Source organism: Nyctereutes procyonoides, unplaced genomic scaffold (genome assembly GCF_905146905.1).
Source record: "Nyctereutes procyonoides isolate TBG_1078 unplaced genomic scaffold, NYPRO_anot_genome, whole genome shotgun sequence".
In the NCBI taxonomy this organism is placed as follows: Eukaryota; Metazoa; Chordata; class Mammalia; order Carnivora; family Canidae; genus Nyctereutes; species Nyctereutes procyonoides.
This window is the reverse complement of record NW_026575035.1, coordinates 12829437-12848744: the sequence shown is the minus strand read 5'-3', so window position 1 is coordinate 12848744 and position 19308 is coordinate 12829437. Positions and strand designations below refer to the sequence as shown.

Sequence of the window (19308 nt, the reverse complement as noted above, 5' to 3'; positions counted from 1 at the left end):
ATGAGCTTTGAAATGTTTTTGCCATGCATTAGTTTTTATACTCAAGTATAGCATGTCATAGAATTTCAGATATAGGAAACTCTTTAATGAATCTCCTTTGTGAGAAGGAAGTGTTTGTATCTCTGATGTTTTATATCTTGGCCCGTGTTGAAGAGCTGTGGTCCATTACCCCCAGTATAGTGCATAATCAGGGTGTTATTATTTCTAAGGAGCTCATAAAGGGCCTCCCTACCTTATTCCCCTTTCAAATGAAAGGAACCCTGTATGTTTCTAGGGCAATTGTCAAGCAATGAAAACTTTGATTAATTTTATCTACAGATCCAAGAACTAAAGAGTCTCTTGGGATCTTCAGAGGATTTGTGCCAATGAGAATTTGCCAAAGGTCAGCAAGTTCTATACATTTTTAAAGAAAGGGTATGTGGTGCCTTAATTATTTCTGAACAGCAGATATTTTTCATGTTTTTTTTTCTCAATTTTAACTTTTGCTTTTATTTAAAATATTGAATTTAAAGTTGACCGTGTTTGTAGATTCAGACATCATATTCATATTTTTTAAGGCTTGCTGTTAATTAACTAAAATGTTTAACCAGGTCTCTTTCTCTAAGACAATTATATTAATATAATATAAATGTATACCTAGTGACTTGGACACCAGTATCAGTCTGTCTCTGTATTTTGGTTTGAGACAAACAGGATTTCCATTTAGATCCATTTTCCACAGCTTCATCAATTTGTTCAGTAAAAATTCCAAGTCCTATCGAGAAGAAAAAGCAAAACACAAATATTTCATAATCATCAGCATTTCTTTCATATAAGTTAAACTGTTTTTAAAGGTAATTACTGCTTTTCTAGCTCTAATTACTGCTTTTCTACGTACTTAGAAGGTGTACCATAAAACTTTTTTGGATAAAATGGTCTTTACTACTAACTGATCTTGTACACATCTAGAGGAATAAACTAATCTTTAGAATAAGGTGGTAAGGGGACACCTGGGTGGCTCAGTGGTTGAGCGTCTGCCTTTGGCTCAGAGCTTGATCCCAGAGTCCCGGAATCGAGACCCACATCAGGTTCCCTGCAGGGAGCCTGCTTCTCCCTCTGCCGGTGTCTCTGCCTCTCTTTGTGTGTCTCTCATGAATAAATAAAATCTTTTAAAAAAGAGAGAGAATATGGTGGTGAGGACTACAAAGTTAATGAAAATTCTGGAGAATAGCAGCAGGCAAACACCTATGATTCTTCCATTTGTTCTCCTTAAGCCAAGACCAAAATTATAGGATATAAGGGACAATTAAGAAATACAAGGTATAGATTAATTAATAATGTTCTTAATTGCAAAGCTGAAAGCAATTAGCAATGCATTGCTTGGTATTTTTATTCCCAGTATCATTTCCACACCTTTAAGCTTGATACCGGGGCGCCTGGGTGGCTCAGTGGTTGAGTGTCTGTCTTTGGCTCAGGTCCTGGTCCCGGGGTCCTGGGATCGAGTCCCACATCGGGCTCCCCACAGGGAGCCTGCTTCTCCCTCTGCCTATGTCTCTGCCTCTCTCTGTGTGTCTCTCCTGAATAAATAAATAAAATCTTTAAAAAAAATAAAGCTTGATACCTTTCAACCTTGTATATCTTATTTGTATCTCCCATCTTATTCTTTGCTTAATCCATGTTTATTGTTACTTAAATATTTCATTTTTCCATTTTTGTGAAAATTTCTTTTGGTAAGACTGCATTTATCCTTTAGATTTTAGAAAATCATTTTCTTGTTTATTTTTGTTTTTTTAGAGAGGTTGGGGAAGGACGGAGGGACAAGGAGAGAGAGAATCTTAAGCAGGCTCCACACCTAGTGTGGAGCCCAATGTGGGGCTTGATGTCACAAGCCTGAGATCATGATCTGAGCCTAAAGCAAGAGTTGAACATTTAATAGATTGAGCCACCTAGGCACCCCGGAAAATCGTTTTTGTTTTTTTGTTTGTTTTTACTGTGAGCTGTGACAACAGTTCCCTTCCACATATTAAAAATGCCCACAAGGGGCACCTAGCTGGCTTAGTTGGTGGAGTATGTGACTCTTGACCCCACAGTAGTGAGTTTAAGCCCCTCGTTGGGCATAGAATTTACATGAAAAAAATTCCTGCAAAATTCTGTCATATCATGGAGGTAACAAATGTGGAATATCCGGATATATGCCTCTACCTACATGAAGGGATGGTGTTTTAGGGGAGTAAACACAAGGACAGCTGGGTGGCTATCTAGGACCCACTACAGAGCATCTGGTAGGTAGTTCTCTTAATCTTCTTGAGACCAATGTCTTCCTACATAAAATGGTAAAAATATTTCAGTTCTAGGGATCCCTGGGTGGTGCAGCGGTTTAGCGCCTGCCTTTGGCCCAGGGCATGATCCTGGAGACCCGGGATCGAATCCCACGTCGGGCTCCTGGTGCATGGAGCCTGCTTCTCCCTCTGCCTGTGTCTCTGCCTCTCTCTCTCTGTGTGTGACTATCATAAATTAAAAATATATATATAATATATATTTCAGTTCTATCTACTTCATTATTCAACAAAATACTTATTGATTCATGGTCTCAGTTCTGTACTAGACTCTGAGTTATCCAAATAAATAATTTGTGAAAAATATATTGGAGTTTTTTTTTTTTTAAAAATACAATCCCAGCCTTCCTGGCATTATTGTAAGTCTGTGTCTTCATGTATAAAGTGTGAATAGTTAGGATTAGTTGTTGTGGCATATGAAGTGCCTGGAACAAAGAAGTTAAGTAATATGTTAATTCTTTTTGTCTGCCCTACCACCCCTCAGCTAATAACTTCTTAATTTTGGTCAGTAGAGAGCAAAAATTATTGTAAGAAAGAATAAGCTTCTGACTTAGTAGTTGATTTCTTATAAGAAAGCTTTCTTCAAAAGTTTTAACTTCATCCTTCAGTATTGGAGCTAGATTATGCCCCATCCGCAGCATTTGTTCAGCAGCATTTGATACAGCCATGATTATTTTATATTGGAATTTCACTGTATTTCTCTTAGTCTAAGAAACTTTAAGGAAGGAATTGTGCATTGCATTTTGTAGTGTTGAATGTGACGCCCATCGTCCAAAAGTTCAGTAATAACAATAATAAGAAAATCTTAAATTTATATAGATAAAAAGAATCCTGTAGAGTTTTGTTAATTGTTCCTTGCTTGATAAATGACCCGCGACACACTCCCTCCAGTGTATGTTTATTTAAGACTAAACTAATCCTGTGCTGAAATATGATTACCCGTTGGATACGCTCTGGTAGTTCATTGCCTTCCTGTCTTTAATAAAATGCTTTCGCTTTCCTGCCCTTCAATGTTACTATAGGGAGCAGACACTTTTCTGGACAGTCTCTGTTTGATAAATGATCATGTCATGCTATCACTTAGAGGAGTGCTGCAAAATACTGAAGAGCTGATTCTATTTCCCATGCAGGGCTGGTGCCCAAGGTCCTGTATAGGCGCCTGCAGTAACTGGCAGTGCTTGTTCTACAATTAATGATGGTCACTGATGAACCTGTATTTGACCAGCATGCTCCAATCTTTATTGGAAATGTCTGGTCCAACTGTCCTAACTAAATCTAAAGACAGCCATTTGTCATCCTCCTGACTGCTTGTCATCATCTGCCTGGGAAAATCTATAATTTTTGGCTTGTTTCTGACTAAACTGTAGAGTGAATAAATTTATCTTTGGGTTACTCTGCTTGTCAGGATCAATATTGAGCAGAGGTTGAATAAATTAGAAACTGGAAAAACATGACAGGCCATAGTGGTTTGTTCGTTTGTGTCTTATAAATCAAATACTTAGTTTATCTAAGAGGCACGCACATCAAATTTTTTGTTTCCACCATTCATTCTGAAGATGCTCTACCTCATGATAAATGGTCATCAGAAAACCAATGAAGTAAATCACTAATATATCTGACTGTGAAATGAACTTTTCAGATCATTTTATTGATTTATCAAACTTTGTAGACATAAAAACTATAGGTAAAGATGATTTTTCTAAAGTTACTGTTCTTTCAAGTTTTTACACATTTTTGTATCCATGATATTATATGGCTTTATCTGTCATCAAGGCATATAATGTTGGTCCTAGTGAAGTTCATGGCTCATCACCTGCTTGTCGAAATGGAAGTTTTATTGTAAAAGGCCAGTGAGGTTTTAATATTTTAATACATTGATGTATACTTATTTAAAGGAGTTATGGGGAAAATGCAAAGAAGTGTTAATCAAAAGTAAATGTCCTTTAAACTGGAGCCCATTTAAACTATGAAATAGGGCAGCCCCGGTGGCTCAGTGGTTTGGTGCCACCTTCATCCCGGGGTGTGATCCTGGAGACCTGGGATCGAGTCCCACATCGGACTCCCTGCATGGAGCCTGCTTCTCCCTCTGCCTGTGTCTCTGCCTCTCTCTCTCTCTGTCTCTCATGAATAAATAAAATAAAATATTAAAAAAATAAACTATGGAATATTGTTTGGCGTAAAACCTCTCTCCTTCTCATAGCCTTTGCTATCAGTTTTACTGGAGAGAACTGGGTCATTGCCCACAGAATTTTCTCAGTTTTCTGCCTTTGGTCTCACACTTCTTCCAGCCCTCTTTCCTATTTTTTATCAGCAAAGAAAGAGCCACACCTCTTTTTTCAAGTTATTCAGCCCTCTTGATCTTTTCCCTTCTCTTTTTGGGATCTTCTTTCTCTTGGGTTTCCATTTCCAATCTCTCCCTCTCCTATGGCTTTTACCCTATCTCTTACCCTCTATCGCTACACTTCTTGAAAGAGTAATACAGAGCAGTGTTTCTTAAATGTTTATGTGCTTAAGAATCACCTCAGGATCTCATTTATTAAATGCGGGCTCTGATATGTTTGGTCTGGAGCAGAAGCGGAGATTCCGCATTTCTGATGCTGATGTTCCTGGTCCTAGGACCACATTTGGAGTTATAAGGGTCTAGGCCACTGACTGTGCTTCCCAACATTCTGAATAGGCACTGTTCACTGAATGAGGCACTGCTAACCTCGTCACTAGCTATACATTTCCAAACTCGGACTTTTTCAGTTTCACTTCTTTGGAGCATCTTACCTTACCATCCCTAATGACTTTGTGATTCCACATTTTTGCAGGCTCCCAAATCCTGAATGAATCTCTGACCCCACAAGTAACACACTTCTGACCATGGAAATCCCCAATGTATTAACAAGCTGTTTTATAAAAGTTGCTTTTGAGACTAGAGAAAACATTTCATTAAAAAGAGCTATACTGGGTGGACTGTTGCCTGAGTTGGCCCATGGAAACAATGTATTTTAGTTGAGAAAAAGCCCAAGGAATATCTGTGCAGTGACTGTGCTATAAAACTTCTCCAAGTGCATCATCATGTTTCCTGAGCATAGTTTCCTAGAGAAAATAGGAGCAGGTAGTGGCAGACACTCGGGTATCATCAATTCACTTGCTTCCTTTTCTATAATCTACATTTATTCCTTTCAAACTTGTTTCCTTCCCTGGATCACAGCAGACTACAAAATCATGGCTAGAAAAGCAATTGTCTAATCCACCATGATCTCCATTTATGTGCAGACCATTTACAGAAAAGGAATAGCTACACTGATGAAAATAGTAAAATATCTGTTATACTGAGGAAGGAAGGGTCATCTGTACATGACAGGAAGAACCAGATTTTATGGGAAACTACATTGAACATTTTAGCATATACTCTTTCCTCCCATATCTAGGCAGTCTCATTCATGATGGCAGTTTAAGTGATCACAATCAATATGCTGAAGATACCCACATTCTTCTGTCCATTGAACTCTGGCCTTATATATCCAATTTTCCATGTAATATTTTCTCTGGAACACTACAAAGGCACCTCAAACTCTACATGACCAAAAGTCATGATCTTCTCTGTCTCCCCTGAACCCAACTCTTGAGTTTCCTATTTTCTGTTGTGCAAGGTAGAAGCCAGAGAATCATTATTGACCTCTGCCTCTCTTTGATGCTCCATATATCCAACTCACTACCAAGTTATTGATCACTCTATTTCTGAAACAATAAAGAGCTTCTACTCACTTCATTTCCACTCCAACCAAGAGCTTCTTCTCATCAAGAGCTTCTTCTCACCAAGAGCTTCTACTCACCAAGAGCTTCTGCTCACTTCATTTCCACTCCAACTCTATTCAAGTTTCTACCATCTCTTAACTGGTCTAGCCTTTTCCACTCTATTCTCCCCACTGTAGCTATGCTGGTCTTTCCAAAATATTACTCTATTACTATTTTACCCCTTGCTTAAAACACCTTCAGTGATTTCTCATTGTTCTTAGGTTAAAGACAAAACTCTATCATGACCTAGGTAGCCCATCTACCTATCAGCCTCTATTTGTAGTATGCACTACCTTCACTCTCTCTGCCTCCTGTTCTCATCTTTGCTATGCTTTCACCTGCTCCAGGGCCTTTGCACATGCTATTCTCTACCTGGTAAACCCTTCTATTCTCTCAGAGCCAGGTTTAGCAATCCCTTCTTAAAGGAAGCTTCCACTCAGTGCCCTAAGGCAAATCCCGCTGGTGGAGGCCCTCAGAGTAATATACTTTTTCTTTGTAGTGTTTGCCATAGGTGCAATTTTACGTTTGTTTTTGGGTGATTATATGCTTAATGTTTCTCTTCCCCTCAAGGGTGAGAGCTCTTCAAGACTAGAAACTATATCTGTTTTTTGTTCACTCTCATTTCCTCCATTGTCTAGCAAGCACTACCAGATGGTGGTTGTTATGAATGAATGGAGAAGGAGAAATGAACAAATGCATGCATAAATCAATGGATTTGATGTTAGGAGGAGGACAGGAATTAAAAGGAGAAATTGTATGAAGGCACTTTGAAAAATTTGCTCATTAGAGGGGCCACAGATACAGAAAGAGGAAAGACAGGATTTATCTTCTGTTCTTCTATTTCCTCCTCTAGTCCTCTGCCACCTTCCCCTCCCTCCCTGTAACTTCCTTGGCCCAGATATCTGCCCTGGACCAATTTTGGACTAGGGAATAAGAGAAATGAGGGCAGGGTTAGAGGATCTTGGGGAAAGGAGTCTTGGCAGCTGTGGGTCTGTAGAAGTGAGAGGGAAGGGAATGAAATCTCAAATAGCAGGAAACTTCTTCCAGGTCAGTATCCTGTGCCTCTGCCTCTAACGTAGCCACTCTCCTGGGGCTCTAGGACCCCTAGTAGGCTAGGGCATGGGCAATGTTTGGGAATGCCTATTTTTGTCAGTGATCCAGTTCTCTTTCCTTTTTCCTTTTCTTATTCCTTCTACAGAGCTCCAGGATTTTCAGTTGCTCTGCCAGTATTTTTGTTGTTGTTATATCTTTTCCTTTTTAATTTTTCTTAAATATCTTTCTCACTACTCAAACCAGAATCTTGGAAGATTCAAAGTTATTTAACTATCCTAAAAGACCGTTATTTTTCCTTTTCTCTTATTTCATGTATTTTCTGTAGGTGTATACAAGGAATCTATGGATGTCCATATAAAAGCAGCTTCTCTAAGTGCTAAAAACCTTGGGTAATTATAGGGTTTTTGTTAGGAGTCTCTAATGATACCCACTTCTTTTTCCCCATGGCACAAAGCTGTCTGTTGCTGAAGACTTTTAGGATGGATGTCAACGACCTTGTTTGGCACATTGAGCTTTCTCTCCCATGGCGCACAGGGTTTGATGTCAGCAGTGTTGGGGCAAGTTCAAACAGTGAGCATAAAGAATGGAAAAATAAAAGCCAGAAAAATGGAGACACTGACCCCATTAATATATACCAAGAAACAAGTTAATATTTTCCTGCTAAACTTCAACATGTCCTTTTACTAAGGCATTGGAAGATGATTTGAAATGGACCACAAGAGTACATTTTATTTTTTATTGTTTCTATCATTTTTATTTTTTTTTATTTTTTTATTTTTTTTATTTTTTTATTTATTTATGATAGTCACACACACACACACAGAGAGAGAGAGAGAGAGAGAGAGAGAGAGAGAGAGAGAGGCAGAGACACAGGCAGAGGGAGAAGCAGGCTCCATGCACCGGGAGCCCGATGTGGGATTCGATCCCGGGTCTCCAGGATCGCGCCCTGGGCCAAAGGCAGGCACCAAACCGCTGCGCCACCCAGGGATCCCCTGTTTCTATCATTTTTAAATTAAAATTCAATTTAGTTAATGCATACTGTAGTATTGATTTCAGGAGTAGAATTTAGTGGTTCATCACTTATATATAATACCCAGTGCTCATCCCACCAAGTACCCTCTTTAATGCCCATCACCTATTTAGCGCATTCCCTCACCCACCTCCCCTCTAGCAATCCTTAGTTTGTTCTCTATATTTAAGTCTATTATGGTTTGCCTCCCTCTCTGTTTTAAATCTTATTTTATTTTTCTGTCCCTTCTTCTATGTTCATCTGTTTTGTTTCTTAAATTCCACATGAATGAAACCATACATTTGTCTTTCCCTGACTTATTTTGCATAAACACTCTAGTTCCATCCATGTTGTTGCAAATAACAAGACTTCATTCTTTTTGGTTGCCGAGTAATATTCCATTATATATGATAAAATATAAATTAAAAATTATATATATAATATAATCCCAATATATATAACCCCGCACACATCATCTTTATCCATTCATCAGTCAATAGGCATTTGGGCTCCTTCCATAAGAGGGCTATTGTTGATAGTGCTGCTATAAACATTGGGGTGCATGTATTCCTTCAATTCAGCATTTTTGTATTCTTTGGATAAATACCTAGTAGTGTAATTGCTGGGTCATAGGGTAGTTCTATTTTTTTAACATTTTGAGAGAGGAACCTCCACACTGTTTCCAGAGTGGCTACACCAGTTTGCGTTTCCACCAACAGCACACGAGCATATTTTAAATTAACCCTAGGCAAGTCTATATTCACTCTTCCAAGAAGCTATGCAGGGCATTTTAAATTGCTTGTCTTCTTGCCAGAAGTAAAAGAACTTGAAATTTCATCTACACTCCCTTTCCTCCCTCTGTATGGGAGGAAAAAGCAACTTTTTGCATAGCCCAGCCTCTGGAACTTGCTGTTTTGTTTTGTTTTGTTTTTTAAAGATTTTATTTATTTATTCATGAGAGACAGAGAGAGAGAGAGAGAGAGAGAGAGAGAGAGAGAGAGGCAGAGACACAGGCAGACTCCATGAAGGGAGCCCAATGTGGGACTTGATCCCGGGTCTCCAGGATCACGCCCTAGGCTGAAGGCGGCGCTAAACTGCTGAACCACTCAGGGATCCCCTTAAATTCCTTCTTCAGATGGTTGAATATTTTTTATTGTTCGTTTATTCATTCATTCTGTAAACATATAGTAGGTGCCTGTTACATGCCAGGCACTCACTGGGCTGAACTGTAGGTCACTCCGAAAGCAACAAAAATTCCTTGTTCTTAAATTCTCTCAGTCTAATGGGGGATATGATGATGTATGATAACAATTCTGTTAACAAGGTGTTCCTTACCAATCATTCAGTCATTTTTAAAGTAGATTTTTAAAATCAAAGCAATGCAATAAACACTTTTAAGAAATAAGACCGTAGGGTATATAACAAAACTTAAAGAGTACTTGGGGGCTTATAACAAAACAACTTTCAATTTCTACAGCTATTCCTACACTATTCTACAGCTATTCCTTCACTTACCTCCACAATACTAAATAACAGCCACTGTTTATTGATTTGTAAATCTTAGATATTTATCTACTGAATTCCTACTGTGGAACATGATGATATAATTCTCATAAGTACCATTCCAACCCCAAACTTCCCTCCCCAATCTTGTCAATAGAGTTATATTAAAGTTGTTAATCTGGTTGGTATTTATTGACTATATAATTCAGCTCACTTAAATATCATTCAAAGTTGAATCACATAATACACTATATAATTGCTTTTTATTTTCCCTGGAGTTAAAAATTAGTTGGTTATTTGTCATTTTTCTATGTATCAATTCAGCTGGCTGCAATCTGGGCTGGTAGCTGTTCTAAGACTTCACTTGAGATTTCCTTCATATTCATTCTGGGAATTTCTTTAGCCTTTCTCCTGTTTTCTAGATCCTGTGTCTTCTCTTTTCCTAATTTTCTGTTCTGTTTAGATGAAATTAATTTTTCAAGAGCTGTCTGAGAAAGGGACATGTTTTTTTGAAAGCTTGTATGTTCAAAGATATTTTATAGGGATGCCTGGGTGGCTCAGCAGTTAAGCATCTGCCTTCGGCTCAGGGCATGATCCTGGAGTCCCGGGATCGAGTTCCACATTGGGCTCCCAGCATGGAGCCTGCTTTTCCCTCTGCCTGTGTCTCTGCCTCTCTCTTTTTCTGTGCCTCATAAATAAATAAAATCTTTTAAAAAGAGATATTTTATGCCATAGAGTTGATTGAAAAATTGATGGAGTATATAATTCTAGATTTAGAATATTTTTATCTCAAAAATTTGGAGACATTATTCTACTATCTTCCAAATAGAAAGATCTGATAATTCTGGTTCCATTTTAATTTTTTGTATTATGATCCTTTTTTTTTCTCTGTGAGATTCTTTAGGAACTCTTTACTCCTGGTGTCCTAAAAACTTTTAAGGATGGACTTGGATGTGGGTCACATTCCATTCACTGTGCTGGCATTTGGGAGACAATTTCAATCTGGAAATTCATGTCCTTTGATTTTGGAAGTTTTTATAATATTTGTTTAAAATTAACTTTATGTATTTGTAATTTACATATGACAGTATGCACCCATTAAAAGTCTAAATTATATACATCCATATAACAATCACTATAATCAAGATAGAATGTTTTCATTATTCTGTAAGAGTCACTCATGGCCTTTTCCAGTCAACCTCTTCCCATTCCTGTTCAGCAACCATTGATACATTTGGTTCTATATACATCTGTTTTTATTTTTCAAGAGTTTCATATAAATGGAGTCGTATAGTATGTACTCTTTTTTGTCTACGTTATTTCACTCAGTATAATTTTTAAAAATTTTGTCCATGTTGTGTGCATCTATAGCAGTTCATTCATTTTTATTGTTGGGTGATATTCCACTTTATGAGATACAGTTTGTTTATCTGTTGCCCATTTGAGGGAAACTTGGTTGTTTCTCAAATTACAAATAAAGTTACTATAGAGACTTGCATACAGATGTTTGTATGAACATAGGTTTTTATTTCACTTGAGTAAATACCTAAGGATGGGGTTGCTGAGTCCTATTTATAAGACAAATAAAAAGTACACATTTAACTTTACAAGAGACTGCCAAATGATTTTCCAAAGAGATGTACCTTTTACATATTCCTCAGCAATTAATGAGAATTCCAGTTGCTCTAGATCCACATCAAAAATTGGTATTAATGGATAAAAAGAGATGTGATAATATATAATGGAATATGACTCAGCCATCAAAAAGAATGAAATCTTACCATTTGCAATGAAATGGATGGAACTAGAGTGTATTATGCTAAACAAAATAAATTAGAGAAAGACAAATACCATATGATTTCACTCATGTGGAATTTAAGAAACAAAGCAGATGAACATTTGAGAAGGGGGAAGAAAGGAGAGAGGGGAACAAGCCATAAGAGACTAATTTTTTTTTTTTTTTTTTTTTTTTTTAGTTTCAGAGGTAGAATTTAGTGATGCATTAGTTGCATGTAATAGCCAGTGCTCATTACATCAAATGTCCTCTCTAATTCCCTTCTTGATACCCATTACTCCCATAAGAGACTCTTAATGATAGAGAACAAACTGAGGGTTGATGGAATGAGGTATGTAGAGGATGGGCTAGATGGGGGATGGGTATTAAAGAGGGCACGTGTGATGACATTGGAGTGTTGTATGTAAGTGATAAATCATTGAATTCAACTCCTGAAACCAATATTGCACTGCATGTTAACTAAAATTTAAATAAAAATTTTAAAAAATAAATAAAAAATAGTATTGTCAGTCTCTTTCATTTCAGTTATACTAGTGGGTGTATAGTGGAATCACATTTTGGTTTTAATTTGCTTTTCTATGATAAATGATGTTTTGAGCATCTTTTCTTGTATTCATTTACCATTAGCATATGTTCCTTTATAAAGTTTGTTGAAATCTTTAGCCCATTTTTAAATGTATTGCTTGTCTTCTTACTATAGAGTTTCAAAAGTTCTTTATATGTTCGAGATAACAGCTGTTTGTTACATATATGATAGCTAATACTTTCTCTCCATCTGTGGTATGCAATTTCATTAATGTCTTTCTTTCAAAGAACAAAAGTTTTAAATTTTAATGAATTCCATCTTAACAGTTTTTAATGAGTCTTGCTTTTTGTGTCCTTTGTGTTTGAATTCTTTAAAGAACTCTTTGTCTCATATATGTTTTTTATCTAGAGGTTTTATATCTGAGCAGTTAAATTTGGATGTGATTCATTTTGAGTAAATTTTGTAAATGATATGAAGGACGAAGGATCAGTTTTTCTATTTGGATATCCAGTGGTTCCATCAGCACTTGTTGAAAAGACTATCCCTCTCATTGAATTATTTTTGGAACCTGTTTAAGAAAATCAGTTGAATAGATGTGACTTCTTTATAAATCTTGATCTCTGTGTTCATCCTATGTCACTAATGCACTGTCGTGATTCTTATAACAATAAAGTCATGAAATTAGGTAGAAAGAGTTCTTTAACATCATTCTTTCTACCAATATTGCTTCAGTATTTTAGGTCCTTTGCATTATCATATAAATTTTAGAATCAGCTTGCCAGTTTATCTTAAAAATTCTGCAGGGATTATGTGAAATGCATAGATTAATTTAGAAAGAATTGGGAAGCCCAGGTGGCTCAGCAGTTTAGCACTGCCTTCAGCCCAGGGTGTGATCCTGGAGACCTGGGATCGAGTCCCACGTCGGGCTCCCTGCATGGAGCCTGCTTCTCTCTCTGCCTGTGTCTGTGCCTCTCTCTGTCTCTGTGTGTCTCTCATGAATGAATAAATAAAATCTTAAAAAAAAAAAGAATAGGCACCTTAAGAATATAGTCTTCCAATCCATGAAAATGGTATTTCTCACCATTTATTTAGTTATTCATTAATTTCTGCCAACAATATTTTGTTGTTGTACAAAAAGTTTTTATTGTACAGCCCTTGCACATATTTTCTTAAATTTACCCTTATGTATTTCATGTTTTTTTTGGCATGAATGGTAGATAGCATCTTTAAAAAAATAGTTTTCCAGTTATTCACTGCTGATGTGAAAATTGATTTTTGCATATGTGTCCTTGTTTGTATCCTATGGCATTGCTAAATTTATTCTATAGATTCTAATAATAGCTTTTTGTAGATTTTAAAATTATTTTATATTTATCAAAACATGTAGTCTGCAGGTAAAGATATTTTTATTTCTTCCTTTCCAAACTGAGTATTGTTTCCTTTTCTTGACTTATTACACGGCTAGGGCTTCAATTATATCTTTTTTTTTTTAATTTTTTTTTAATTTATTTATGATAGTCACACAGAGAGAGAGAGGGGCAGAGACATAGGGAGAGGGAGAAGCAGGCTCCATGCACCGGGAGCCCGACATGGGACTCGATCCCAGATCTCCAGGATCACGCCCTGGGCCAAAGGCAGGCGCCAAACCGCTGCGCCACCCAGGGATCCCTAGGGCTTCAATTATAAAAGTAGAGTAAACATCCTTACTTTATTTCCAGTCTCGAGGAGGAAAGCATTTAGTCTTTCATCATTAGGTATGATATATTTTACATGAATGCCAATTATCAGATTAAGTTCCCTTCAATTTATTGTTTGCTGAGAATTTTTTAAAAATAAAAATGGGTGTTGAATTTTTAAATTTTTCTTTTAATTTTTATTTATTTATGATAGTCACAGAGAGAGAGAGAGAGAGAGAGAGAGAGAGGCAGAGACACAGGCAGAGGGAGAAGCAGGCTCCATGCACCGGAAGCCCGATGTGGGATTCGATCCCGGGTCTCCAGGATCGCGCCCTGGGCCAAAGGCAGGCGCCAAACCACCGCGCCACCCAGGGATCCCCGGTGTTGAATTTTTAAAAATGCTTTTGTGTCAATGTTGAGATGATCATACTTATCCTTTATTTTGTTTGGTGAATTACATTGATTTTTGAAGGTCAAACCAATCTTTCATTCTTGGGATAAATCTCACTTGGTAGTTATGGATTATCTTTTTATATATTGATGGATTTTATTTGCTAATATTTTGGGGAATTTGTGTTTCTGTGTTCATGAGGGATATATAGAGACTTGCATACAGATATTTGTATGAACATAGGTTTTTATTTCATTTATTTAATTCATTGTACTTTTCTTGTAATGTTGTTGGGGATAGGAGGATAATATGAGTTGAGGAGTATTTCCTGCTTATTTGTTTTCTAAACGAGTTTGTGTAGGATTGGTATATTTGATCTTAAGTGTGACAGACTGCATCAGCAAAGCCATCTGGGTTTGGAATTTTCTTTTTTTTTTTTTAAAGATTTATTTATTTATTTATGATAGACAGAGAGACAGAGAGAGAGAGAGAGAGAGAGAGGCAGAGACACAGGAGGAGGGAGAAGCAGGCTCCAAGGCGGGAGTCCCGGGACTCCAGGATCGCGCCCTGGGCCAAAGGCAGGCGCTAAACAGCTGAGCCACCTAGGGATCCCCTGGAATTTTCTTTATGGGAAATGTTTTTATCTAGAAGTATTAATAGATACAGAGCTATATAGAATTTGTTTCTTCTGGGATACCTTGGTGGCTCAGCAGTTGAGTGTCTGCCTTTGACTCAGGGTGTGATCCTAGAGTCCCAGGATTGAGTCCTACATCGGGCTTCCTACATGGAGTCTGCTTATCTGTCTGCCTATGTCTTTGCCTGTCTCTCTCTCCCTCTCTCTCTGTGTCTCTCATGAATAAATAAATAAAATCTTTTTTTTAATTTTTAATTTTTATTTATTTATGATAGTCCCCCAGAGAGAGAGAGAATGAGGCAAAGACATAGACAGAGGGAGAAGCAGGCTCCATGCACCGGGAGCCCGATGTGGGATTCGATCCCGGGTCTCCAGGATCGCGCCCTGGGCCAAAGGCAGGCGCCAAACCGCTGCGCCACCCAGGGATCCCAATAAATAAGATCTTTAAAAAAAAAGATTTGTTTCTTCTAATTTGTGTATTTCAAGGACTCTATATTACCTAAGCTGTCAACCTTATTGGCATAAATTTCTTTATATTATTATTATATTTTTTAACTATAGTGATATTTTTAAAATTTCTGATATTGTTCATGTCTTCTGTCTTATCATTCCACCTAGAATTGATTACTTTTACTTTTATTTTCAGAGTCAGCATTTGGTTTTACTGATCTTTCTGTAGTCACTCTATATTTCTCTATCATTGACTCCTGCTATTACCTTTATTATTTCCTTCTTTTGAACTGAATTCACATTTACTTTTCTTGAGTTTTTTCTTAAATATTTTATTTATTTGAGAGAGAGTGAGTGCAAGAGAGAGCATGGGGGGGGGCACAGAGGGAGAGGAAGAAGCAGACTCCCTACTGAGCAGGAAGCCTGAAGTGGGACTCAATCCCAGGACTCTGGGGTCATGACCTGAAGCAAAAGGTAGCCACTTGACCAACTGAGCCACCCAGGTTCCCCACTTTTCTTGCTTCTTGAGATGGGAAATAGATCATTTTCCCTCTTTTGTAATATAGGCATTTAAAGCTAGCTATCTAGCTAAATAGATAGATTTCCCTCTAAGCACTATGCTGTTGCATCCCACAAATTTCAAATTTTTGCTTTTACTTTCACTCAGTTCAAATATTTTCTAATTTTGTGATTTTTTTTTCTTTGTCCCAGAGGTTATTGAAAAATGTTTTTAGGGACATCTGGGTGGCTCAGTTGGTTAAGTGTCTGACTCTGGGTTTCAGCTCTGATCATGATCTCAGGGTCCCATGTTGAGCTCTGTGCTCAGTGCAGAGTCTGCATGTCCCTCTCCCTCTGCAGCTCCCCCTCAATCTCTCTCTTTCTCTAATAAATCTTTTTTAAAAAAAAGTGTGTTCTTAAATCTCCTTTTATTTTCTTTTCTAATTTAATTCCATTGTGGTTAAATAACATAATCTATAAAAATTTTAGTTCCTTAAAGTTTTTGATGCTTGCTTTATGGCCCACATAAAGACTATTTTGGTGACTATTCCAACTACTGTTTTTAGGTGGAATGTTCTGAGAGTCAATTAGATTCATTCAGTTGGCTGTGTCATTCCAATCTTTTATATCCTTACTGATTTACCAGCTACTTGGAGAGAGTGTTGAAATCTTAATTATGGATTTGCCAATTCTGCCAATTTTTGCTTTCTGCATTTTGAAGTTCTGTTATTAGGTACATAAATATTGAGGAATGTTATGTTTTTTTTAATGAATTGGCACTTTTTATTCATTATAAATTTTCATGATCTGTTTCTTATCCTGAAGTCTGTTCTATTTTATGTTAATATAGTCACTCCAGCTTTCTACTTTTATTATTTGTATTAAGTATATATATATTTCCCTATAATTTTACTTTAACCTGTATATATATTTATATATATATTTTAAAAGATTTTATTTATTTATTTATTCATGAGAGACACAGAGAGAAAGGCAGAGACATAGGCAGAGGGAGAAGCAGGCTTCCTGCAGGGAGCCCAGTGTGGGACGATGGATCATGACCTTAGCCAAACGCAGATGCTCAACAACTGAGCCACCCAGGGGCCCCTATATATTTAAAGTGTGCTTCTTGCAGAGAGCACATCACTGGATTTTCAAAATTCAGTCTTGCCATCTCTGCCTTTTAATTGGATTGTTTAGACTATTTACATTTAATATAATTACCGATATAACTGAGTTTAACATTACCATCTTGCTATTTGTCTTATCTGATCTCTTTTCCTCTTTTCCTGCTCCCCCCTATTTTTGCAACTCATTTTCTATTATTGACTTACTAGTTATAAACATCTTTGTTATTTTAGTGGTTGCTTTAGGGTTTAGAACAATCATCCTTAAATAAGCACAGTCTTTCTTCAAATAATGACATTACTTCATCTATAACCTTAATGTACTGCCATTTCCTCCCTCCCTGTGATTTGTGGTATTGTAATTGTTCATTTTACTTTTACATATCATTAACACCATGATCTGTGATTATTATTTTTGTTTTAAAAAATTGATAATCTATAAAGATTTTATTTATTTGAGAGAGAGAGAGTGCACACGTGCGTGTGAATGCACAAGCAGGGAGGGGTGGGGGTGAGAGAGAGAATCTGAAACAGACTCCATGCTGAGTGCAGAGGCCAACATGGGGTTCAATCCCAGGATCCTGAGATCACTATGTGATCTGAAACCAAGAGTCAGACAGTTAATCAACTGAGTCACCCAGGCACCCCACTTCTCCACATTATTGCCAATGTTTATTATTATCTATCATTTTAAATATGATATCTATCATTTAATATAGCTATGTCATCAGTGGTGTACAATTGTGGTTTTGATTTACTTTTCCCTAATGACTAATGATGTTGATTATATTTTCATGTGCATATTTTCCACTTGTATATCTTCTTTGTAGAATACTCTATTCAAGTTCTCTGCCTATTTATAAATGGCTTGGATAATGAATTGTATTGTTTGTCTTTTTGTTGTTGAGTTGCAAGTGTTATTTTTTAATATATTCTGGACACAAGTCTATTATCATAAAAAGGATTTACAGATATTTTTCCCTAGTCTCCTGGTTTGTCTTTTTCAATTTCTTAATGTTATTCTTTGAAGCACAAAAGTTTTTAATTTTGTTAAAGTCTAATTAATCTTTTTTTTCTTTTCTTTTTGCTTATGCTTTTGGTGTTGTATTTAAGAAAGCTTTGTCTAATGCCAGGTCATAAAGATTTATCCCGGTTCTCCTCTAAGGGTTTTATAGTTTTATCTCTTATATTTAAGTCTTTGGCCAATTTTGAATATTTTGTTTATGTTTTAGAAGAGTTCCAACTTGATTCTTTTATATGCAGCTATCCAAATATATGAGCCCCATTTGTTGAAAAAACTATTTATTCTTTGCCCATTGGGTTGTCTTGGTGCCTTTGTCAAAATCAGTTAACATAAATGTGAAGTTTTATTTCTGGATTCCCAGTCTCATTCTTATGACAGGGCCACACTGTCTTAGTTACTACAGATTTGTAGTAAGTTTTGAAATAGGAAACTGAATCTTCAACTTTTTTTTTAAAGAAGATTTTGACTATTCTGGGTACCTTGAAGCCACTATTTCTTTAGAGCTATTTTCTGCTTCTGTCTTAGTTTAGGCTGCTATAACAGAATACCATAGACTTGATGGCTTAAACAACAAGCATTGATTTCTCACAATTCTGGAGGCTGGGAAGTCCAAGATCAAAGTGTTGGCAGATACTGTGATCTTGTGAGAGCATTTTCCCTGTTTTGTAGATGCCTGTCTTCTCATTGGGTCCTCACATAGCTTAGAGAGAAAGCCACAGTCTATTCTTTTCTTAAAAAGACTAATCCCATTCATGATGTCTCCAGCCTCAAGACGTAATTATTTCCCAAAGGCCTTACCTTCAAACATCATCACACTGGGGATTAGGTTTTGATTTATGAATTTTTAAGGAATACACACATTTAGTCCCTGGTATTTCCCCTGCTCCTCCTAGGACTCCATTTACATACATGTTTTAATACTTGTTATGTTCCACAAACCACAGAGGCTTTGTTCATTTTTTAGTGTTTTTACTTTCTGTACCTCAGTTTCAGTAGTTGGAATGCTACAGCTTTAAGTTCACTGATAATTTCTTCTGTAGTGTCTAATCTACTCTTTTTTAATTTAAACTTTAGTTAGTAAACATGCAGTGCAATGTTGGTTTCTGAAATAGAATTCCGTAATTCATCGCTTACATACAATACCCACTGCTCATCACTAGTGCCCTCTTTTTTTTTTTTTTAAGATTTTTATTTATTTATTCATTCATGAGAAACACAGAGAGGCAAAGACATAGGCAGAGAGAGAAGCAGGCCCCCTGCAGGGAGCCTGATGTGGAACTCTTCCCCAGGACCCGAGGATCACGACCTGAGTCTAAGACAGATGTTAAGCTACTGAACAACCCAGGTGTCCCTTCCCTGTGAAACTTTTACATGTCAGAATTGGGAAATGTTTTCTTTTGGGCTGGTCGATTTCGAGAGGAATCCTCCAATCTCTTGCTCAGGATTTTTAAGCCATGAAGGAAGGAGTTTGGGGAGTAAAGCCTGGTTTGTAGGCATAAGAGGGAAGAAAGCATACACCCT

At 36.9% G+C, this 19308-nt stretch overlaps 1 protein-coding gene across 1 annotated transcript in view; it reads right to left on the bottom strand.

Moving 5' to 3' along the window:
* PPP1R42 (protein phosphatase 1 regulatory subunit 42) overlaps window positions 1-19308 on the bottom strand; it is a 47810-nt gene that overhangs the window by 16069 nt on the left and 12433 nt on the right. Inside the window, 1 exon segment of the mRNA XM_055318193.1 lies at window positions 637-754. Coding sequence (XP_055174168.1) covers window positions 637-754 — 118 coding nt within the window.